This window comes from Ovis aries, chromosome 16 (genome assembly GCF_016772045.2).
Source record: "Ovis aries strain OAR_USU_Benz2616 breed Rambouillet chromosome 16, ARS-UI_Ramb_v3.0, whole genome shotgun sequence".
NCBI lineage: Eukaryota > Metazoa > Chordata > Mammalia > Artiodactyla > Bovidae > Ovis > Ovis aries.
In genome coordinates, this window is record NC_056069.1 from 59,525,984 (window position 1) to 59,549,640 (window position 23,657).

At 38.6% G+C, this 23,657-nt stretch overlaps 1 protein-coding gene across 3 annotated transcripts in view; it reads left to right on the plus strand.

Moving 5' to 3' along the window:
* Nucleotides 1–23,657, plus strand: part of DNAH5 (dynein axonemal heavy chain 5) — a 313,711-nt gene that overhangs the window by 213,962 nt on the left and 76,092 nt on the right. For all 3 annotated transcript variants that reach the window (XM_060400272.1, XM_012097159.4, XM_060400271.1), the window contains exons 56-60: nt 8,497–8,728; nt 10,116–10,230; nt 10,695–10,871; nt 17,227–17,430; nt 20,620–20,799. In XM_060400272.1, the coding sequence (XP_060256255.1) occupies nt 8,497–8,728; nt 10,116–10,230; nt 10,695–10,871; nt 17,227–17,430; nt 20,620–20,799 (908 nt within the window). The remainder of the gene's footprint in view (nt 1–8,496; nt 8,729–10,115; nt 10,231–10,694; nt 10,872–17,226; nt 17,431–20,619; nt 20,800–23,657) is intronic.

The window sequence follows — 23,657 nt, forward strand, 5'->3', positions numbered from 1 at the left end:
GGGAAATGTCCTGTTTTGCATAGTGGTTGTATCAATTTACATTCCCACCAATAGTGTACAAGGGTTCTCATTTCTCTACATCCTGGCAAATGCTTATATATATATATTTTTTCCTGATCATATATACCTTAACAAGTATGAGGTTATATCTTATTGTGGTTTACTTCTAATTTTTATTTTTTATTGAAGTATAATTGATTTACAATGCTGTGTTAGTTTCAGGTGTACAACAAAATGATTCAGTTGTATATAAATGTATATATTGTTTTTTAGATTCTTTTCACATGTGAGTTATTACAAAATATTGATTGTAATTCCCTGTGTCATACAGTAGGCCCTTGTTTATCTATGTTATATGTAGTAGTGTGTTTAGTGAGTGAGTGAACGATAGTCACTCAGTCATGTCAAACTCTGCGACCCCACGGGCTGTAGACTGCCAGGCTCCTCTGTCCATGGAATTCTCCAGGCAAGAATACTGGAGTGGGTTGCCATTTTCTTCTTCAGGTGTATGTGTTATTGCCAAATTCCTAATTTTTCTTTCCCTACCACCTTTCCCCTTTGGTAACTATAAGTTTGTTTTTCTATGTGTTCGAGTCTGTTTCTGCTTTGTAAATAAGTTCATTTGTATAATTTTTTTTTTAGATTCCACGTATAAGTGATAACATAGGATATTTGTCTTTGTCTGACTTACTGCAGACAATTACTGTAGACTTACTACAATTATTATTGTATTAATATTCTTGGCACCCTTGTTGAAAATCCCATGACTGTATATGTGTGGGTTTATCTCCGGGCTCTCTATTCTGTCCTGTTGATCTACATGCCTGTATTTATCATGCTGTTTTAAGTTTTGTAGGTTGGTTATACATTTTGAAACAGAAAGTGATTCTGATTTGTTCTTGCTCAAAGTTGCTTTGGCTATTGGGAGTCTTCTGTGGTTCCATAAGAATTTTAGCATTAATTTTTCTTTAATTTCTTTATAAAATGTAATTGGAATTTTGATAGTGATTTCATAAAATCTGTAAATTACTTTGGGTACTATAGACATTTTAACAATATTAATCCTTCCAAGTTGTGAACATATAATGTGTTTCTATATATTTATATGTACTGTAATTTTTTCACTAGTGTTTTATAGTTCTCAATACAAGTCTTTCACACTATTGGTGAAGTTTATTTTTAAGTATTTTATTTTCTGGTGCTATTATGAATGGTATTATTTTCTTATTTTTTTGGATAGTTTATTCTGATTGTTTAGAGTATTTTTCTAATTTAAAGATACTCAGAATAAGCCAAGTGTCTTCCTCTTTATCTCACACATACCATAAATACAAGATTTTATAGTAATTATATTGCTTCTGAAAAAATGAAATTCTTTATATGCATGAATTTAAATGGACTGAATCTTTAGATGAAACATTTAAAGAAAAATATGCTTTATCTTACACTATAAAATCCTTGGCCTTCCCACCATTTAGGAATCTCCATTTTGGCAAATCTTTGTTTTTAGCTTAATATGGAGTTGATTTGAATTGTTTCTAAGTATTTCTATTATCTTTATTCTGGTGATATTGTGTTTTTTAATCAAAGTCAGTGATTCCAAAGTCACTATTAAATTCAGTTCATTCAGATTTCTCCAAGGTGAAGATAATTATTAATGTCCTACTGGACTCCATTTTAAATAAGCACATTGTTATTAAAATAGGCCATCCTTATTTGTAAATAACATCTCAATAAAATCAATATGCTTATAAAATCATATAAGCGTATATATGGCATATATTTCTTTTCAAAGAAGGCCATTTTAATTATGTATATAAACTGGCCCTTTTTCAAAAATAGTACTTGATTTATTAATATAGTATACAGGATTTCTGCCTTCTGAGTCAGACACCACTGCTTCTGCAACTGCTTGCAACTAACAATGGAGCATAAACAGAAATGAGGCAACTGCACTCAGAACCGCTCAGAAAGGAATACCAACTGCAGTAGTCCCCGCTGCAATTAGCAGTCCCCAGAACAATTAGCATATTTTGTTTATGAAGCACGTTAGTCAGAAGATACTTTTGAACTTTGAGCTCCAATAAAAAATGTTGTTTAACACTCTAAAGACTCTATATTTTGTTGCATTTGAATTTCTAAATCAAGGGGCTTTAGGCATTGGAATTCATCATCTTTGGCTTTGAATTCTGATGCTCCTGCCTGCAAGCAAACTTCTGTAAGCCCCATTTTCCTTATCTGTAAAATATACATAGTGATATCCATCACTTAGGGATATTCTAAGGATTAATTGATAAAGTTTTGTGATTTAGGATCTGCCAGGATTAGGTATCTTTCCCCTCTGAACATAGCATTAATTATGTGTTTGGCTGTAAGAGAAAACCAGAGCAGTAGTGTCTTACGCAAATTTTTTGTTTTATTTTTGGCATAAACAAGGTTTTTATTTTATTTTTTTCTTTTTCCTGCTAACAAGGAAGTACAGAGATGTGCAGCCTAGAATAGAACTGGGGACCTGTGCCTAGCTTGCTGTCATCCTAGGGTGAGGCTCCTGTTCTTGTAGGGCTGCTGCGTCTCAGGGCTTTGTGTCTGTTGGTGCCACATGAAGCTTTGTCTCTTAGTTGGGACAGGGTTCTTCCCCAGGGACTTTTGTCTGCATGTTTTTGGCCAGAACTGGGTCACCTCCAGCTGCAAGAGAATTTGGGGAATCAAAGACTTTTAGTTGGGCAGATTGCTACTCGGAGCAAATTTAGGATTCTTTTGTTACTGAAAGAGAGGGGATGGCTACTGGATATGCAACTCATGTGCCCTCCTCACTTTATTAGTTCAGTTCTTTGAATCCAAATGAATTGGAAATTTGAAAATTTCCAGTTCAGGAAAATTCAGGGACTGAGGCCAGTGTTTTCCCTTCTGTCCCACATACTCATCACCTTGTTCTACACCAAGTGACATGAACAAACAATACCGGGATATAACCTCCAACAACCTCAGACATCAGCCTAAAGATGGGTCTCCAAACTGGCCTTGGTACCTTGGTAACTGGACATTGAAGACAACAGCAGGATTTTTCCATGCCCTTTTCTCTGAGTCTTAGCAGGCTTGGGTCACTCTAAGAGGAAGTGGTCCTTTTTAACCTTTCCTGCATCAGAGATTGTGGGTCTATGGAAAAATGTACTTAAATTCCATTCCATTTTTTTCTTTGACTTTTTGAATAGACACAAAGACAACTTGCTAAATAATGAAAAAAGTCACGATTATTGATATTATGGGGATTCCCTGGTGGCTCAGTAGTAAGGAATCTGCCTGCCAATGCAGGAGATGTGGGTTCGATCCCTAGGTTGGGAAAATCCCCTGGAGTAGGAAATGGCAACCCACTCCAGTATTCTTGCCTGGGAAATCCATGGACAGAGGAACCTGGTGGGTTACAGTCCATGGGGTTGCAAAAGAGTTGGACATGACTTAGTGATTAAACAATAACAACAGTTAATACTATCAGTTTGCATAAGAAGGATAAAAATTATTACATGGTAAATATTGGGTTGGCCAAAAAGTTCACTTGAATTTTTCCACAACATCTTACAGAAGAACCTTAATGAACTTTTCAGCCAAACCAATACAAGAAAGTTTTCAGAAAGTAGGGACATTCTTGAGAATATCCCATAATGCCAGATAAAAGACTTGGTATCATGCCTGGCACATAGTGAATAATGTTGCCATTGGGGTTAAAACCTACAGTTTAACCAACCAACAGTTAAGAAACCAACAGTTTCTTGCCCTCATAGGCAAGAATTGTTCATATGTTTTCAATGACGAGACTTAAACTTCCTAGAGTTTAAGTTGTTCTTTATAGTGTTTCCTTAAATTATATGAAAAAATATAGCTTCCAAGTGTCTTAATATATTACCTTTCAGTGTATATGTTAAACTATTTATAACCCAATTGATAAACTGTTTCTATTATTTCCATAGATGTAAATGGTCTCACAGTTATGGCATTAAGAACTTAATTTAGTGATCAGTTACTCTCTGATAGCTCAGTTGGTAAAGAATCCACCTGCAATGCAGGAAACCTTGATTCTATTCCAGGGTCAGGAAGATCCTCTGGAGACAGGATAGGCTACTCACTCCAGTATTCTTGGGCTTCCCTTGTGGCTCAGCTGGTAAAGAATCCACCTGCAATGTGGGAGACCTGGGTTCAATCCCTGGGTTGGGAAGATCCCTTGGAGAAGGGAAATTCTCCAGTATTCTGGCCTGGAGAATTCCATAGACTGTATAGTCCATGGGGTTGCAAAGAGTTGGACATGACTGAGCAACTTTCACTAATATTGAGAGGATACCATTGTTCATTTCTCTGCTAACCGTCACCTGATAGGTTTGTTCACTTGATTCCTTCTCTTTTCCTCCCTCCTTACTGGCTGTATTTCTATTTGTAATTCTTATGTACATCATTCAATACTATTAGCACTTTTAAAGGAAATCCATAGACCATTTTTTCCTAAGATGAATAAAGATGTTTATGATAAACTTTAACTGTGTTATGTATAAGCCTTGTAAATTCCTTGAGATTGAGACCAAGTTTCATAGTGGTAGGTGTTCAGCACACATGCTGTGTCTTCGTGATGATGGATTCACTCTGACTTGACGGCCAGGTCTTATAATAAGAAATGCTGTTTTAGAATTGGTCTCATGTTTGGCACTGTTGGGAGGATAAAGGTCTACAACAGAAGATTTTTACTCATACATTTTTAAAGGATACTATAAATTAGAATTGACTGCATACAGATGGCCAGGTGCCACATTTAAGAATAAGATCGCCAGGGCATAAAAAAAATTTAGTGCCGAACATTCTATATTACAAATGCAGTCACGGCCTGGGGGAATTAAGGTTATGGCAGTTTCTGAGCAAAAAATAAATAAATAAATAATATAAATGGGGTTGTTAAATATGAGTACCAGGTGGCTCTGATTTCTGAGTTATTTGTACCACTTTCATCCTTATGTAAACTATAAAATAGGCTGGCTGCTGACCAGAACCTGCAGCTGTGTAGAGGAGACGTCTTTGTACAAAGTACCAGAAAACAAAGACTTATGATAAGCTCAAAGTCTGCTACAGTTTTGTATGTGAAAGAAAAAATAAAATTGTTGATGTCATAGGCCTGGAGCCAAAAATGTTGACATGTATCTACCTAGCTAGGGCTATAAACATAGTTCCTAAGAATTGTATTAAGTTTTTTAAAATAGCCAGTTAACTAACATTTTTTTTTTTTTTGAATATGGTTGATTTACAATGCTGTGTTTGTTTCTGTTGTACAGCAAGGTTATTCAGTTATATGTAAGCATATATCCACCTTTTTTAAGATTCTCATCCCATATAAGTCATTATAGAATATTGAATAGAGTTCTCTGTGCTATTTAGTAGGTTATTATAAATTATCTATTCAGAAATGTTAGGGACCTAACAGAAGCAGAGGATATTAAGAAGAGATGGTAAGAATACACAGAAGAATTACACAAAAAAGATCTTCATGACCCAGATAATCATGATGGTGTGATCACTCACCTAGAGCCAGACACCCTGGAATGGGAAGTCAAGTGGGCCTTAGGGAGCATCACTACAAACAAAGCTAGCAGAGGTGATGGAATTCCAGTTGAGCTATTTCAAATCCCAAAAGATGATTCTGTGAAAGTGCTGCATTGAATATGCCAGCAAGTTTGGAAAACTCAGCAGTGGCCACAGGACTGGACTAGGTCAGTTTTCATTCCAATCCCAAAGAAAGGCAATGCCAAAGAATGCTCAGACTACTGCACAATTGCACTCATCTCACACGCTAGCAAAGTAATGCTCAAAATTCTCCAAGCCAGGCTTCAGCAATATGTGAACTGCGAACTTCCAGATGTTCAATCTGGTTTTAGAAAAGGCAGAGGAACCAGAGATCAAATTGCCAACATCTGCTGGATCACTGAAAAAGCAAGAGAGTTCCAGAAAAACACCTATTTCTGCTTTATTGACTATGCCAAAACCTTTGACTGTGTGAATCACAATAAACTGTGGAAAATTCTTCAAGAGATGGGAATACCAGACCACCTGACCTGCCTCTTGAGAAACCTGTATGCAGGTCAGGAAGCAACAGTTAGAACGGGACAGGGAACAACAGACTGGTTCCAAATAGGAAAAGAAGTATGTCAAGGCTGTATATTGTCACCCTGCTTATTTAACTTCCATGCAGAGTACATCATGAGAAACGCTGGGCTGGAAGAAGCACAAGCTGGAATCAAGATTGCCAGGAGAAATATCAATAACCCCAGATATGCAGATGATACCACTATTATGGTAGAAAGTGAAGAACTAAAGAGCCTCTTGATGAAAGTGAAAGAGGAGAGTGAAAAAGTTGGCTTAAAGCTCAACATTCAGAAAACTAAGATCATGGCATCTAGTTCCATCACTTCATGGCAAATAGATGGAGAAACAGTGGAAACAGTGGCTGGCTTTCTTTTTCTGGGCTCCAAAATCACTGCAAATGGTGACTGCAGCCATGAAATTAAAAGAGGCTTACTCATTGGAAGGAAAGTTATGACCAACCTAGAAAGCATATTAAAGAGCAGAGACATTACTTTGTCAACAAAGGTCTGTCTAGTCAAGACTATGGTTTTCCCAGTGGTCATGTATGGATGTGAGAGTTGGATTATAAAGAAAGCTGAGCACAGAAGAACTGTGCTTTTGAACTGTGATGTTGGAGAAGACTCTTGAGAGTCCCTTGGACTGCAAAGAGAGCCGACTAGCCCATCCTAAAGGAGATCAGTCCTGGATGTTCATTTGAAGGACTGATGTTGAAGCTGAAACTCCAATATTTTCACAACCTGATGTGAAGAACTCATTCTTTTGAAAAGATCCTGGGAAAGATTGAGGGCAGGAGGAGAAGGGAATGACAGAGGGTGAGATGGTTGGATGGCATCACCAACTCAATGGACTTGGGTTTTGGGTGGACTTTTGCCGGGGTCCAGCCCCAGTGGATCCAGGGTAATTTGAAGGGGAGATGGTGTGGTGAGGAAAAACTTATTTATTTAGAAATATAAAGAGAGAATAGGAAGAAATAGTATAGTAGGAAAATTTAGTGGAGAAAAGAGGCTGAATAACTTGGTTTACGTGGAGAACTAATAAAACCTCAGGACAAGAGGTTTGCGCCATCTATGTTAGGCCACCGGCACCCGTTTGAATAGCGGAGGGTGCTCCACCTTGGGCTCCCTCTCTCGTGGGTCTTAGAAGCCAGGACAAGTAAGTAGACATGGCGAGCCTCCACGCCCCAGATGGGAATTCAGCCTGAAAATAGAATAAGAAAAGACATGGGGGAACCAGTCTTTCCAGTGACTGGCCCATCCTCTATTGTCTGGAAAGGCCTTTTATACTTTTGATTGTACATAGAGATCAATGGATAATACAAAATTATGCAGCGTCAGCAGCCCTGACTCTTTTCAAGACTAGGCTTTCTCTCTGCATACCTAGTTGTATACATAAGTCTTAGGTGAGTTACATCATCTTCTGGCCAGAGGGCCAGTTAACATTTTATGGCCCTTTTCTGATAAGGGTCTGTCAACCAGAGAGCTTATTTGTGTTGTTCTTCCCAAAGTCTGGTGCCACTCTCAGAAAGCACTAAATAAAGTCACATTCTTACATAGCAAGGACACGACAATTTATAACAATGAAAGAAGTACAGTGACTTATAACAAAGAGAAAAGTAATTAACTCAAAAGTCTAGTGTTGCTAACATCAAAACTATGATATTCCTTTTTCTATATCCTGGTTACATTGATTAATATCCTTCAGGTGTCTAAAAGATAAAGAATATGGAGGCCTGGCAGCAGTCATTGACTCAACAGTGAAAACCCTCTACCAATATAATTCTTAGCTCTTTAAAAAAGGCTCTGTATCTTTAAGATGCTTTAAGCTTCATGCCTTTCTCAGTTGGGGGGCTGTAAACAATCACAAGTTGTAAAAGTCCAGGCAGACTGGTCAGGTAAGTTAGAAAGCTATCAGAGGGGTTTAAGCTGAGGCATTCTCTTTATATGCAGGAAACTGTTAACTGGAGCCCTAAGTTAATTCTTTATAGAGGCAGAAGAGTGGAAAGCACAGTACAATAAGGCAGGCAGACCCCTGAAGCCAGATCACGCCTTTGCGCATGTCTGGCTTCCTTCCTCATGACCACAGGCGGAATTCCTCACGCTGGCTCCCGGCAGACTTTGGGAGCTGGTGATGGAAAGGAAGGCCTGGCGTGCTGCGGATCATGGGGTTGCAAAGAGTCGGACACCACTGAGCGACTGAACTGAACTGAACTGAACTACATAGTAATATGTATATGTCAATCCCAGTCTCCCAATTCCCTCTTCCCTCTTTCCTCCCCGGTAACTGTAAACTTATTTTTTACATCTGTGACTCAAGGCACTTAACTTTTAAAACGATCATTCGCCTTCATATTTCACATACAGCTGTCTCCATTCTTTTTAGTGTCTGAACACTTCCTCTCTGCCTATGATATTGACTGCAGTTTGGAAACCAAGAAGGAAGTCGTTCAGTGCATGGGCTCCTTCCAGGATGGTGTAGCTGAGAAGTGTGTTGATTATTTCCAGAGATTCCGACGTTCTACCCATGTGACACCCAAATCGTACCTCTCCTTTATTCAGAGCTATAAGTTCATATATGGAGAGAAGCATGCGGAGGTGCAAACTCTGGCCAACAGGTAAGTGTGAGGGTCGAATATGAAGTTATTGTAAAGCAGTGGCTCTCAACTAGGGGCAAGTTTGCTCCAAGGAGACATTTTGCAATGACTGGAGACATTTTTGTTTGTTAGAACTAGGGTGGGGGTATGGGGTGTGGTCGAGAGGTATTGCTGGGATCAAGAGTCAGAGGTCAGGGATGTGCTAAATATCCTCACAGTGCACAGGATAATCCTCATCACATACAATTTTGCTGTTGCAACTCCCTGGACTGTAGACTGCCAGGTTCCTCTGTCCATGGGATTTCCCAGGCAAGAAGACTGGACTGGGTTGCCATTTCTTCCTCCAGGAGATCTTCCTGACTGAGGAACTAAATTTGCGTCTCCTGCATTGGCAGGCAGATTCTTTACCACTGAGCCACCTGGGAAGTCCTTGTGAGATTTATCCAGCCTCAGAAACCAATAGTGCTGAGATTGAGAAACCTTCCTTTCAAGTTGGTTTGAAGGATCATTCCATGGTTGCTAGTGGCTTTATTCTTGCCCAATAAGATTAAATATTGCCAAGTTTTCTTGTGGCCTACCACTTTCTACAGTATTGGATGATAATAATAGAAACCTTGAGCTTGGAAAAATGCTGAGAATACAGACATCCCCTCACACCTCCTCTCATCCCTTTCTTCCCACATGTTCTGAGTGTCTGGGGTAGGAGAGTCTGCTTGATACATGTGTTCTCTGCACAGCAAATACCTTACTTCACTGAAATTTGTTCCCAGCTTCCCAGCTCTACTTTGCTCTTTTATGAACACTTATCTCTTCTGCCTGAATACAGCCAAGAATCAGCCAAGGTTGCTACCTAAGGGACCCCTGGGAGAGTGATTGGACTAAATGACTCTAAGAACTCCTGTCTTTAAGATCACATTATTTTAGAGTCAAACAGGCAGCTGGTCCCTTCATGAGGCAGTTTGATAGCTTTAAATTTGTTTCTTTTCTTGATCCCAAATCTTCCTTCTTTTAATGTCATTGGTCTCCTTAGAAAAAAGGAAGTTATTTATTTCCTTTCCTCCATGATAGGGTTTCAAGAAATTGAAGTCTATTGTCATTTAGCTAAAGTTCATTAAGCATGTTTCTTGCATGAGACAGATTCTTGACACTGTTATTCCTCATGTCATACAGTGTTCTAAGCAGACTCACTCTTTTCACACTTAATCTATGAAGAACCAATATGTGACTTTAGTCTGGAATCAAGCCTAGACATTTACTCTTTTTGTCAAGCCCTCTTGGATTTGCTATTGTATATACAGTATTCTTCAAATATGACCATTACTATCTATATCAGTAGACCAGTACTTAGAAAATGTGGCCGAGAACCACACATGTTAACACTTCCCTCACCTTGGATTTTTAATCTCAGAATGAATACTGGATTGGAAAAGCTAAAAGAAGCTTCAGAGTCTGTTGCAGCTCTGAGCAGAGAACTGGAAGTGAAAGAAAAGGAGCTCCAAGTGGCCAATGATAAAGCCGACATGGTGGGTAGACATTGACACATGAATCGTATTGATTTTGAATTCCCAGTTCATAAATGTTAATACTGTATGCTTCTTCTCTAAGTTGTAACCATGGAAGTGCAAATTTTTTCTTTCCATTATAATACCATATGTACACCAATGATGCTGTGAATGAAATAGGTAACTAATGAGAACCTACTGTATAGCACAGGAAACTCAATGCTCTGTGATGATCTAGATGGGAAAGAAATCCAAAAAAGCCAGGATGTACATTTACATACAGCTGATACACTTTGCTGTACAAGAGAAACTAATGCAACATTGTAAAGCAACTATACTCCAATAAAAAATTTTAAAAGTACCATACTCTTAATTCTATGTATGAAAAATTGTGTAATTGGACAAAATCGACGAATTCAGGCAAAAATGTGCATTTTGAGCTGGGTGATTTTTGATGTACTTTTTTTGGTTTTATATTGAATTAGGTCTTAAAAGAAGTGACAATGAAAGCACAGGCTGCTGAAAAGGTCAAAGCTGAGGTCCAGAAGGTGAAGGACAAAGCCCAGGCCATTGTCGACAGCATCTCTAAAGATAAAGCTATTGCTGAGGAAAAACTGGAAGCAGCAAAGCCAGCATTAGAAGAAGCAGAAGCAGCCTTGCAGGTACATCTTTGTGATATAACAGATGTCATCTTCTAGGGCCTCGGAGGAAGATTAGGCAGAAAAGATGAATAACAACGAAGAAATGTTCTACTGCTTCAGACCAAAGCTCTCTTCACTGGAATGATTTCAAATGATATTTTCTGCTTGGAGATGTTATTTGCTTTTTTAAGATATTATAGGTGGCACTTCACATATTATCTTCTCACTCACAAGTGATGGGCAGTGCCATATAATAGTGGTCTGGGTGCCAGCTTCTCATGTCAACTCTGTTACCAATAAGCTGTGTGACATTAGGAAAGTCGCACAAAATTTCTAAAATATTTTTTTCACTCATTCATTGAGGATGTTGGAGTAGGTTAGTAAGATACAGCTTTCTTTGAGTGTACATATAAATTATCCAGACAAAGGACTACTGATCTAGTGCTACGCATTAAGGTCAGGCTTTGACCAGGCTTCCAACACAATGCAGTTATGTGGCAATATTATAAATGATGAAGTTAGAAACAAGGTTGGATTCTGGGAAAATATGTTGAATCTAGTGAAGTAGGCCATATCTTCAAGGGCTGGCCCTTTTTGAGATTAGTGTAATTGGAGATGTTTTGGACTCAAGTTATTGCTTTTACTATTTCGTCCCTGGTGGTCCAGTGGTTAACATTCTGGTCCAGTGGTTAACTTTCTGCCTTTCCAATGCAGTGGGTGTGGTTCAATCCCTGGTCAGGGGAATAAAATCCTTAGTCTACTCATCTATTGTCTTATGTTATTGATTCTTGGCTTAGAAAGTGGCTGGAGAACTGGAACACTGCTGACCTGTCCATTGCTAATTCAAGTTATATAACCTCAATTGAACTTGCATCATTATGTGATATAGTTATTATTTTTTGCTACCTTCTTAGCACACTTCCTGAAACGCTTATACATTTTTTTGATCCACGTTAAGTCTTTAAGCTTTCTGAGTCAGTATACAACATATTGTATAAGACAATTTTTACTCTTTAGAGACAATGAAGATGCTGCCTTCCTTTCTTGTCTTTCCAAAGTTTCACACCATTCTTACAGGTGATATATCTCTCCTTACTGTTTCTTCATTCCTTCTTGCACTGGCTAAACTGTCCTCCTTAATACATGAAGTCTTCCAGGGTCCTTAGCCTCTCAGATGGGTGGGTACCTCATCTTCCCCAGTCCCACTTTTAAAAGACCAATTTATGAAGTTGTGGTTGATATATAAAAAGGTGTATATATTTAATATGTATAGCTCTGTGAGTTTGGGATGAGTGCACACCTATGAAACCATCACCACCTTCAAGGCCATAGACACATCCCTCAACTCTCAAAGTTTCCTCCTGCTCCCTTTATTATTGTTTTATTCTTTATAATTTTTCTTTATTTATTTTTATTTGAGTATAGTTGCTTTACAGTTTGTGTTAGTTTCTATTTTACAGTAAATGAATCAGCCATACAGTTACATATATACCCTCGCTTTTGGACCTCCTTCCCATTTAGGTCACCACAGAGCATTAAGCAGAGTTCCCTGTGCTATACAGTAGGTGCTCACTAGTTATCTATTTGTCGATAGTATATGGGTGTCAATCCTTATCTCTCAATTCCTCCCACCCTTCCTTTCCCCTTGGTATCCATATATTTGTTCTCTAGCTCTGTGTCTCTATTTCTGCTTTGCACATAAGATCACCTGTATCATTTTTTTAGATTCCACATATATACATTAATATATGATCTTTGTGTTTCTTTTTCTGACTTACCTCACTCTGTATATGACACTATCTAGGTCCATTCGCATCTCTACAAATGACCTGGAGTCATTCCTTTTTATGGCTGAGTGGTATTCCACTGTGTGTGTGTACCATATCTTCTTTATCCATTCCTCTGTTGATAGACATTTAGGAAGCTTCCGTGTCCTGGCTACTGCAAATAGTGCTGTTATGAACATTGGCGTGCATGTATCTTTTTGATTATGATTTTCTCTGGCTTTGTGCCCAGTAGTGGGATTACTGGATCGTAGGGTAATTCTGTTTTTCTTATTACTACTTTTTTGATAAGAACACAACTTAAGATCTACCCATTAACAAATTTCAAGTATACAATAAAGTATTGATAACTGGGCACTGTGCTGTAGAGTAGATCTCTAGAATTTATCTTGCGTAACTAAAACTTTCTACCCCTTGACCATTACCATCCATTTCCTTCTTCCTTCAGCCCCTGGCAACACCATTCTACTCTCTGCTTCTATGAGTTTGGGATTCCACATATAAATGAGATCATGCAGCATTTTTCTTTCATGTTTAGCTTATCTCACTTGACAAAATATGTTCCAGGTCCATCCATACTGTTGCACGTGGCAGAATTTCCATTATTGAAGCATGAATAACATTCCATTGGATGTAAATACCACATTTTCTTGATCCATTCATCCATCAATGGACATTTACGTTGCTTCCATGTCTTGGCCATTGTGAATAACACTGCAGCAAACATAAGGGTGCAGATATCTCTTTAAGATCCTGAACATATCCTCCCCCTGCCCATTTTAAGACACTCTGGATCCACTGAGAGTCTTTGATCAATAGAGAGACGACAAGGATACTGTAAAGAAACTTCTAAACCTTTATTGGACTTGTGATACTAACAGCATTATAGGAACGGAGCATGTGGCATCTCAGTTCCTACAGGTCTGCATTTTCATAAGATTTCAAAAGCCTGACATGTTTTTTAATATTATAAAATATTTTCCAATATCGTCCTAATTTAGTACTCTCTACCACTACAGTATTCAGCAACACCATCAATGCAGAAATGTCTGGGAATAGGGGCAAGGTGATTGGGGTATGTAGGGGAGGTTTTCGATAATTTCCTTCACTGGTTCTGTCTTCATTTTATTGCCTCCTTGTAAGTTCTGAAATCTGGTACTACCAATTCATACTAAGAAAATTCTAGGCACATTCAAACTGTCTTGGCATCAGCCTTGTAAACCTACAAAACAAGTAAAGTAACAGCAAAGAATGTGTCTATTCTTATCCCAATGCTAATCTGACCTGACTGCTTTGTATAATTATATATATATATGTATATATATCGGAGAAGGCGATGGCATCCCACTCCAGTACTTCTGCCTGGAGAATCCCATGGAGGGAGGAGCCTGGTAGGCTGCAAGTCCATGGGGTCGCTGAGGGTCGGACACAACTCAGTGACTTCACTTTCACTTTTCACTTTCATGCATTGGAGAAGGAAATGGCAACCCACTCCAGCGTTCTTGCCTGGAGAATCCCAGGGACAGGGGAGCCTGGTGGGCTGCCGTCTATGGGGTCACACAGAGTCGGACATGACTAAAGTGACTTAGCAGCAACATGTATACAAACACACACACACACACACATATGTAATAGTCATATTGCTTTGCCTGTAGAAGAAAGAGGAATCAAATATTTATCTGAAATAGGTTGAACTTCAGCTATACCCCCACCCCCAATTCATTTTACCTGGGTCCCCAACATAATTGAGTCCAAGTCTGTTTGAGATTTCCCCCTTTTAAAGCTAAAGGGTAAATAAATAGGACCTAATCAAACTTATAAGCCTTTGCACAGCAAAGGAAACCATAAACAAAATGAAAAGACAGCCCACAGACAGAAAATATTTGCAAACGATGAGACCAATAAAGGGTTAATTTCCAAAATATACAAACAACTCATACAACTCAATTAAAAAAAAAAAAAAAACCAAAAAGTGAGCAAAAGATCTAAATAGACATTTCTCCAAAGAAGACATACAAATGGCCAACAGACACATGGAAAGATGCTCAACATTATTAATTATTAGAGAAATTAAATCAAAACTGCAATGAGATATCACTTCACACCAGTCAGAATGGCCATCAGCAAAAAGTCTTACAAATAATAAATGCTGGAGAGGGTATGGGAAAAAAGGAGCCCTCCAACACTGTCGGTGAAAATGTAAATTGGTACAGCTTCTATCGAGAACAATGTGCAGGTCCCTTAAGCATTAAAAACAGAGCTACCATGTGGTCCTGCAGTCTCACTTCTGGGCATATATCCAGAGAAAACTATCATTTGAAAGGATACATGCATTCAGTTTTCACTGAAGCACTCTTTACAATAGCCAAGACATGGGAGCAACCTAAATGTACATCAACAGATAAGTGGATAAAGAAGATGTGGTGCATATATACAATGGAGCATTACTCAGCCATGAGAAGAATGAAATATGCTATTTGCAGCCACATGGGTGGACCTGCCTAGAGATTATCATATTAAGTGAAATAAACTGTAAAGAGAAAGACAAATACCGTGTGGTATCACTGATATGTGGATACAAATGAACTTATCTATGAAACAGAAATAGACACAGAGAACAGACTTGTGGGTGCTAAAATGCTGGGGGAAGGGTTGGATTGGGAGTTTAGGGTTAGAAGATGCAAACTATTGTGTGTGTGTATATATATATATAAATATCTGAATCACTATACACCTGAAACTAATACATTGTAAATCAACTATACTTCGAGAAAATAAATTTTAAAACAAACAAACAAAAGCTAAAGTGAAATAAACATGTCAGACTCTTTTATATCCACTTTATTTTTTTAAATTTTTATTTTTACTTTATTTTACTTTACAATACTGTATTGGTTTTGCCATACATTGACATGAATCCACCACGGGTGTACATGCGTTCCCAAACATGAACCCCCCTCCCACCTCCCTCCCCACAGCATCCCTCTGAGTCATCCTCATGCACCAGCCCCAAGCATGCTGTATCCTGCATCGGACATAGACTGGCGTTTTATATCCACTGTAATTTGATGCTGCTTTCCCTATTGGCAGCTATTATGTTTCCCTCCTTTCTCTTTTATAGCCAAATATCTCAAATTAAGGTCTGTCTGCTATTTCCAGTTTTTTTTTTTTTTTAACCACAAATTCTCCTTCACGTCCAGCTGTCTAGAATTCACAAATGCTAGTGTACTGAAACAATCCTTTTCAAAGTAGATAGTTATCTTTCTAATTACCGGGTTCAGTGGTTTTCTTTTCTTCTTATTTTCCCCAAAATTCTCAGAGAAAAGATCATTAGCTTTGATATGAAGTTCACGAGGTACCTTCCTTTGACAGGGGGGTTGCAAATGGAAATCAGATGGAAGGTCTGCAAGGCCTAGAAGGAATGAAGGTGCAGTATGTCCTAGAAATAGGACAATATCAGATGCTTATTTTTGTGTTTCCAATGCTTATTCCATTGATAGAACTGATAGAATAATTATTATCGACCACAACAGGTCTATGTGACTGTTAAGTAATTTACTGTCTAAGAATCTTTGTGTGGAACAGAACTTTTCTAAGAGCTTAGTGAAATTCCTGTTGCTCATGTTCCATCATCTAAAGGTCAGTTTCCAGCTAAGAAACCTCTAATTATGCAACTGGCAGCCCCGCGGCTACCCGCTGGTGTCGGTCCACGGTGACGAGCTGTAAGAGAGAGAGTCAGATTCTTGACCTACATAACTAACGAGTAAAAAGAGCGCTGCAAGTCCTGGAGTTTCGCTGGTTGAGAATCCCTGGAATCTACTTTGGAGCTGATGATTCTTTTCCTTTCAGATGGCTTCCTTTTCTGATACTAAGTGGCTGTTACAATTTTAGAGAAGCCACAGCTCCTTATCAGCTGGCAAACATGTCTCTTGCTGTGTCTACTCTGGCTATCACTTTGAATTGTAAAAATTTGAACATGTGGGGTTGTGTGTTTCTTTGGGATTAAATATGCTTCTAGCCCTCATGACTGCGTCGAACTTAAAAATGCTTGCGCTCCTCTGTTGAAGTACAGTAAGTCCCCTACATATATATGAACGTTTTAAGTTGTGAACTTTCAAAGATGCGAACGTGGATTCTATCCATGTCAGGCGTGAGTGAAACCCCAACTTGCCCTCCGTCTCCTATCGCTGACAGTCCTTCAGCTCTACCATCTCCCACCCCTTCTCCTTCCTCTAGTCAGTGACACTTCTTGCCTGTTCACTCTATGCCAGCCCCTGTGTGCCAGTTGTGGCCCTGTTACTACTGTACTTTTCAAGGTACTGTGTACTGTAGGATTCAAAGTGTTTTGTATCTGTTTGCTTTTTATGTAGTATTTGTGGGAAAAGTATTATAAACCTATGACAGTACTATGTCGCTGATTGGGTACCCAGGCTAACTTTGTTGGACTTATGAACAAATTGGACTTACAGATGTGCTCACAGAATGGAACTTGCTCATAGGTAGGGGACTTCCTGTAGCAGTCTTTGGAGAGTAAATGTTTGCTTCTGCTTTTCCTGTCTTGAGACTGGATGATAACCCCCTTTCCTCCCCAGACCATCAAGCCTTCCGACATCGCTACTGTCCGCACGCTAGGCCGACCCCCTCATCTCATCATGAGGATCATGGATTGTGTGCTGCTGCTGTTTCAGAGGAAAGTCAATGCAGTGAAAATTGACCTGGAGAAAAGCTGCACAGTTCCTTCCTGGCAGGAATCTTTAAAACTGATGACTGCAGGAAACTTTCTACAGAATTTGCAGGTTGGTAGTTTCATCATGATGGGCCAAGAAGGGATTCAGAGTTCACTGGAGTGTCTGGATCCTTTAACAGAAGATGAATCTGCATGCATATTTTTTAACTTATTAAGTGGTTTTCAACTTTATTGGGGTATAATTGACAAATAAAAGTGTATTATAATGAAGATGGATGACTTGACGTCTTGATGTTTGCATTGATACATTGTGAAATGCTTTCACCATAGTCCATCCATTTGTTGTTGTTCAGTCACTCAGTCGTGTCTGACTCTGTGACCTCATGGACTGCAGCACACCAGGTTTCCCTGTCCTTCACTATCTCCTGGAGTTTGCTCAAACTCATGCCCACTGAGTTGATGATGCCATTCAACTATCTCATCCTCTGGTTGAGATGGATTTAATCCATCTATTAATCCATCCATCTGGTTTAATCCATCCATTAAATCCAATAAATATCCAATTAAATATCTATCACCTCACATAGTTACCATTTTTCCTTTTTTTTTTTTTGGTGGTGAGAACACTTAAGATCTAGTCTCCCAGCAAATTTCAAGTATATAATACAGTATTGTTAACTATATTCACATTGCTGTACATTAGATCCCCAGGACCTTCTCATCTTGTATAACTGACACTTTGACCCTTGACCTTTGACCAGCATCTTCCCCTTTCTCCTCCCCGAGTCCCTAGCTACCACCATTCTACTCTCTGCTTCTGTGAGTCTATTTTAAATTCCACGTATAAATGATAATAGGCAGTATTTGTCTTTCTCTGTCTGACTTATTTCACTTAGCATATGCCCTCCAGGTCTGCCCATGTTGTTATAAGTGGCAGAATTTCCTTCTTTTTTAAGTCTGAGTAATATTCTTCATATATATTTAAAATTTGTATTTAAGTATCTTCTCAGAGTAGAAGTTTCTCTTTCAAATATAAGACATTATAAGCATTAGAGCTTTAGAGTTTCTTTATATGTAAAATATGAGTAATTTGTCATCTATATGTTTGCAAATATCTTCTTTCACTCTCTGCCTTAGTTGTTCATTCCAGTAATTGTGTCTTTTGGTAAGCAGATGTTCTTGTTTATTATAGTCCAGTTTATCAATATTTTCCTTAATAGTGCTTTCTGTGTTCTGTTTAGTAAATCTTTGCCTGTCTTGCTTGGAAAATCCCATGGACGGAGGAGCCTGGTAGGCTGCAGTCCATGGGGTTGCTATGAGTCGGACACAGCTGAGTGACTTCACTTTCACTTTTCGCTTTCGTGCATTGGAGGAGGAAATGGCAACCCACTCCAGTGTTCTTGCCTGGAGAATCCCAGGGATGGCAGAGCCTGGTGGGCTGCCGTCTGTGGGGTTGCACAAAGCCGGACACGACTGAAGCGACTCAGCAGCAGCAGGGTAGAATAAATGCACCTATCTTTTCTTTTGGAAGTTTTGTTGTTTTATTTTTAATATTTATATCTTGAAACAACTGATTGGGATTCCCAAGCCCCATCCATACCCCACATAGTAACTTCAGCACTGTCTTTCATTCAGTTTTTATTTAAAATTTTTTTCATAGTTTCTTTTAAAAATTTTAATTTTTATTGAAGGATAATTACTTTATAATATTATGATGATTTCTGCCATACATCAACATGAATCAGCCATAGGTATACATATATCTCTTCCCTCTTAAATCTCCCTACCACCTCCCTCCCCATCCCACCCCTCTAAGTTGTCACAGAGCACCAGCTTTGGGTTCCCTGTGTCATACAGTAGATTACCACTGTCTATCTATGGTAATAAATATGCTTCAATGCTACTCTCTCAAATCATCCTACCTTCTCTCTCCCTACTGTGTTCAAAAGTCTATAAATAGGTTCATCAGTACCATCTTTCTAGATTCCATATATATATGTTAATATGCAATATTTGTCTTTCTCTTTCTGACTTACTTCACTTTGTATAATAGTCTTTAGGTTTGTCCACCTCATTAGAACTGACTCAAATGCATTCCTTTTTATAGCTGAGAAATATTCCATTGTGTACATGTACCACAACTTCTTTATCCATTTATCTGTTGATGAGCATCTAGGTTGCTTCCATGTCCTAACTATTGTAAACAGTGCTGCTGTGAACACTGGGGTATATGTCTTTTTCAGTTTCATTCCGTTTTTAATTCAATGTTGCCCATGTGGCTACTGTGGCCAGAGCATCTTGTGAGGCCTTTTATAGCAGCTCTAACAAGAAGTAGCTTCTGAAACCAATGGGTTATACAGACTTGTTTCAGATAATGGGAATATGAGCCTCTGAGATGTAAGTGCCCTGTGAAGGAATAGCATGCGATTTGGGTGGAGAGTGGGGTGGCGATTAATCTGATTATGAGTGTGTGGAAGAGCAGTGGTAGTAGGAGGTGGGGCTCAAAAAATACTCACCGGAAAATGTGGCAGTGGCATTGGACTTGCTTTATATACTTGCTGCAGAGCCAGTGTCCTTGGAAGCTACTTTGCTATTTGCCTTCTGTCACCACCATCCTTCCATTGCTCCCAAATATTCTTCTGGCTTCACTATTTTTTAAGTCTCTCAAAAGAAACTTGCATTTTTAAGGAGCTCTGAATAAAGGTGAGTTTTGCTCTGTGCTATGTATGTTCTGTGCAGACGTATTTCTATGAATTAGTTAGGTGCTACATTTCTTTCTACTTGGAAAACATTTAATTATCTTCATTGAGATCATCAAACGCCATTTGTAAAAGATCCAATTCCACTGATTGGTCAGTCTTCTCTTTTAATGCAAGAAGGTACTCTTAATCCATTTCTGTTACTATTTTAAAATTTTATCCCTCTAGAAGAGAAAAGTTCTCTCATAATCTTGATAGTTCAGTGATTAAAAATTAATTCATCATCCTGAAGGCTTAATGTCCTACTGATTTTCGTCACATTTCAGGTGAGTTTAATAGAACCTCTCTCTGAATGTGTTAAGCATTTGGTTGCTGCTAAATGCTAAATATTTATGTCTAAATATATACACTTTACATATCTGCTTTATTTGCAATGCTAAATATATGTATCATTTTATTTGCCTAATATCCTGAAATATCGACAAGATATTCATCCATTCTTGGACTTAACCGTTTGTTTCAGTGGTATCATGAGCATAATGTGATTATGACTTAATGGACAAGGCATTTTAAGTTTATTTCACTCCATTCTTCCACAGCAATTCCCGAAAGACACGATCAATGAAGAAGTGATAGAATTTTTGAATCCTTACTTTGAAATGGCAGACTACAACATCGAAACTGCTAAACGAGTGTGTGGGAATGTAGCGGGTCTTTGTTCCTGGACCAAGGCCATGGCTTCCTTCTTTTCCATAAACAGAGAGGTGTTGCCTCTAAAGGTAAGCGTCCTTGGTGGGGCTTCAGGATGTGTGCCAGCAGGGGGTCTCTGGGTCAACAGGGCTTGTCTTTCCTGCAGCAAAGAAGTCTCAGGTGTTATTAGTCTCAAGTCTATGATAAGAGCTGGTGCTGGACCGGCCAAGCATAGCATGTTTCTTCTCTGTAATCCTCCTGCCGCTGGAATTGTATGGGCCTTAAGCATGGACTCTACAAGGATACTACGTCCATTGTGGGCTGCTGGACATTTCCCCCTTCACCCCCACAATGTTAACTTGAGAAAAAGAAGCACAGAAAACTATAGCACAGGATCCGCCAGTAATGTCCAAGACCGCTTGCCAGGGATTCCTATGAATGGGGTGGGGTGGACAGTCACTGGTGGCTGGACTTGGCTTCAGAGGTGACATAGTATTCCCTCTTCCTTTGACCCTCAGGAAAGAGACTGACTAGCATCCTTTATTTAATGTGGGCTGACAATATGCCACTGTTTCTCTTTAGTTATTGAATTTCTCAGCATTATTTGTCCATGTCTCCATACCATTCAGTGACCGTCTTAAGCGGATGGAGAGGCAAGTAGATGTTTTGAGAATGAAATATTAATGCCTCAAAAATCACACCTAATGGTTTGGTTGATTATTTTGCTTTCGTATAAGTCTGATCTCTTTCAACCGTCAACTAACATCCTCTTATACATACAAACTACATGAGGAACTTAATAATCATGCTAAAAATAATATGAATAGAAAGAAGATAGGGAGAAAGTTTCAAGTTCCATTTTATTTTCTCATTATTACCATACCCAGAGCATTTAGTCAGTGGGGAGTCCCTGGAGGTCTTAGGGCGTCTTAAAACAGAAGGGATTCGTTTGGCTTAGAGATTTTTAAAGCAAATAGTTGATGTCATGCTGTCAGGATTCAGGACCATTGAAGACTCCAGTTGGCTATTTTGATACTGACTGAACCACTGAATCCAGTGAAAAGTATAGGGCATCCTTAGCAAATTTTTCCAGTGGGTAAGCATACATAAGTGTCTCCAAGGGAATTAGAGTTGAATTCACAAGGGGGAGTTTTTATTTTGTTGTAATTACTAGGAATAAAATGAGTTAAAATCAGTACAAAATAATGGATATTCTAAACAAGGCTTATGCAAGAACAACATCTTCCCCATTACCTTTGGTACAATTCAGGCTCCATCCAGTCCCAGGACGACGTAAGTCCTACAGTAGGACGTGAGGGGAACACCAGGAGGGAGAACCTTCTAGTTGTAGCTGGAACCTATGCTTCTCTTCTGAGAAGCCTGTTCAGGGGGTGCCCTCCTGTGTTCTTAGTAGCATCCAGCATCCAGAAGTCTTTAGTTTGTCAGGTCCCTCCTAATTGCCATTGTCATAAAAATAAGCATAGTTACATAGATCCTACATGTTCATTGCATAGAGAGAATTAGAAGACAAAGAAAGTGTAGTCTCACTGGGCAACTCTGCTCAGTATATTAAGAAATACAGACCAAAGGGTCTAACTTCACCGACTTCTGAAAGGGTTTCTCTCGTTTCCCAAGTGAAGAGTTTGAGGACACTCCTTCGACTCCAGTGGGGACCTCTTCACCACTCATTAGTGATGGAGACACTGAGGGACTCTTCTTTCATCTTACAATTCCTCTAGACAGGCCAAGTGACTTCTAATAGTGGATAAACTTAAACAAATATTGATGACAAGAATTGTGATTTAAATTCTATTCAGTTTCATTCTAAGGAGATTTCTCCTTAGAAACTCTGTGAAAACTAATAAATATGAGTTTACATAAACAGAACGTTGCAACAGGAGAGCCTTAAATATTGAATGTAGATAATAGCACTGTTGTTTATGGAGGGACTTCCCTGGTGATCTGGTGGTTAAGACTCCGCCTTTCAATGCACCAGTGTGGGTTCCATCCCTGCTCAGGGAGCAGAGATCCCACATGCCTTGATGCCAAAAAACCAGAACATAAAACAGAAGCCATGTTGTAATAAATTCAATAAAGACTTTAAAAATGGCCCATATCAAAAAGATCTTTAGAAGAGTGATATTAATATATTACTATCTATTAAACTCTTGTTATAGATCAGGTCCCAGACTTGGGTTTTTACATACTATCATATTTAACACACAGACAACACACTCTCATAAATCTTAGCAGGTAGTTTTTCAATCTTAATGGAGAAACTGAGGCTCATAGAGTTTAAGTAATCTTAATAGAGTCCTACAGCTCCTAATGTGAGCAGTTGGAGTTGAAAGATTTTTATACCCTTTGATTATATCGTTTGAGTACTTCATTAAAAAGATTATTATCATTATTTTTTTCTGAGGAAAGTCCTTGAAAATATCCAAAATTTGGGGGGCTGTGATACTTTGACATTAGCAGGTGGCTTTATAGTAAGTTGACAGAGTGGTCTTGCTGTTCCTCCTTGTTTAAGTCGTGGCAACAGATTCTTCTTAGAGCAGAGATGAGGAAAAATGTTCCAAGAGTCAGAATATTTGTAAACTGTAATTTTTAAGCCATGCATTTGCTGTCATTGGTTCTAGTCATGGAACTAGATATTCCTTTAAAGAATTATTCTGCCAAAGTTTGGGAACATGGGGTCATCAGAATATTAAAGAATATTTTAAAATAATCTTTTCTTCTCAAACACCTCAGAAATAATATGATGCTGGTATTGGGTTTCCCCATCAAGGTCAGTTTTACCGTTTTAAAAACTTAAAAGAGAGAATTTAAATTTCAAATTTTTTTCAAAAAAATTTAAATTCCTGTAAACACAGATTATTTTCTACATCACCTTTTCCAAATATTGCTTTTTTTTCCCCAATATTGCTTTTGATTATGTCTTTTGAGT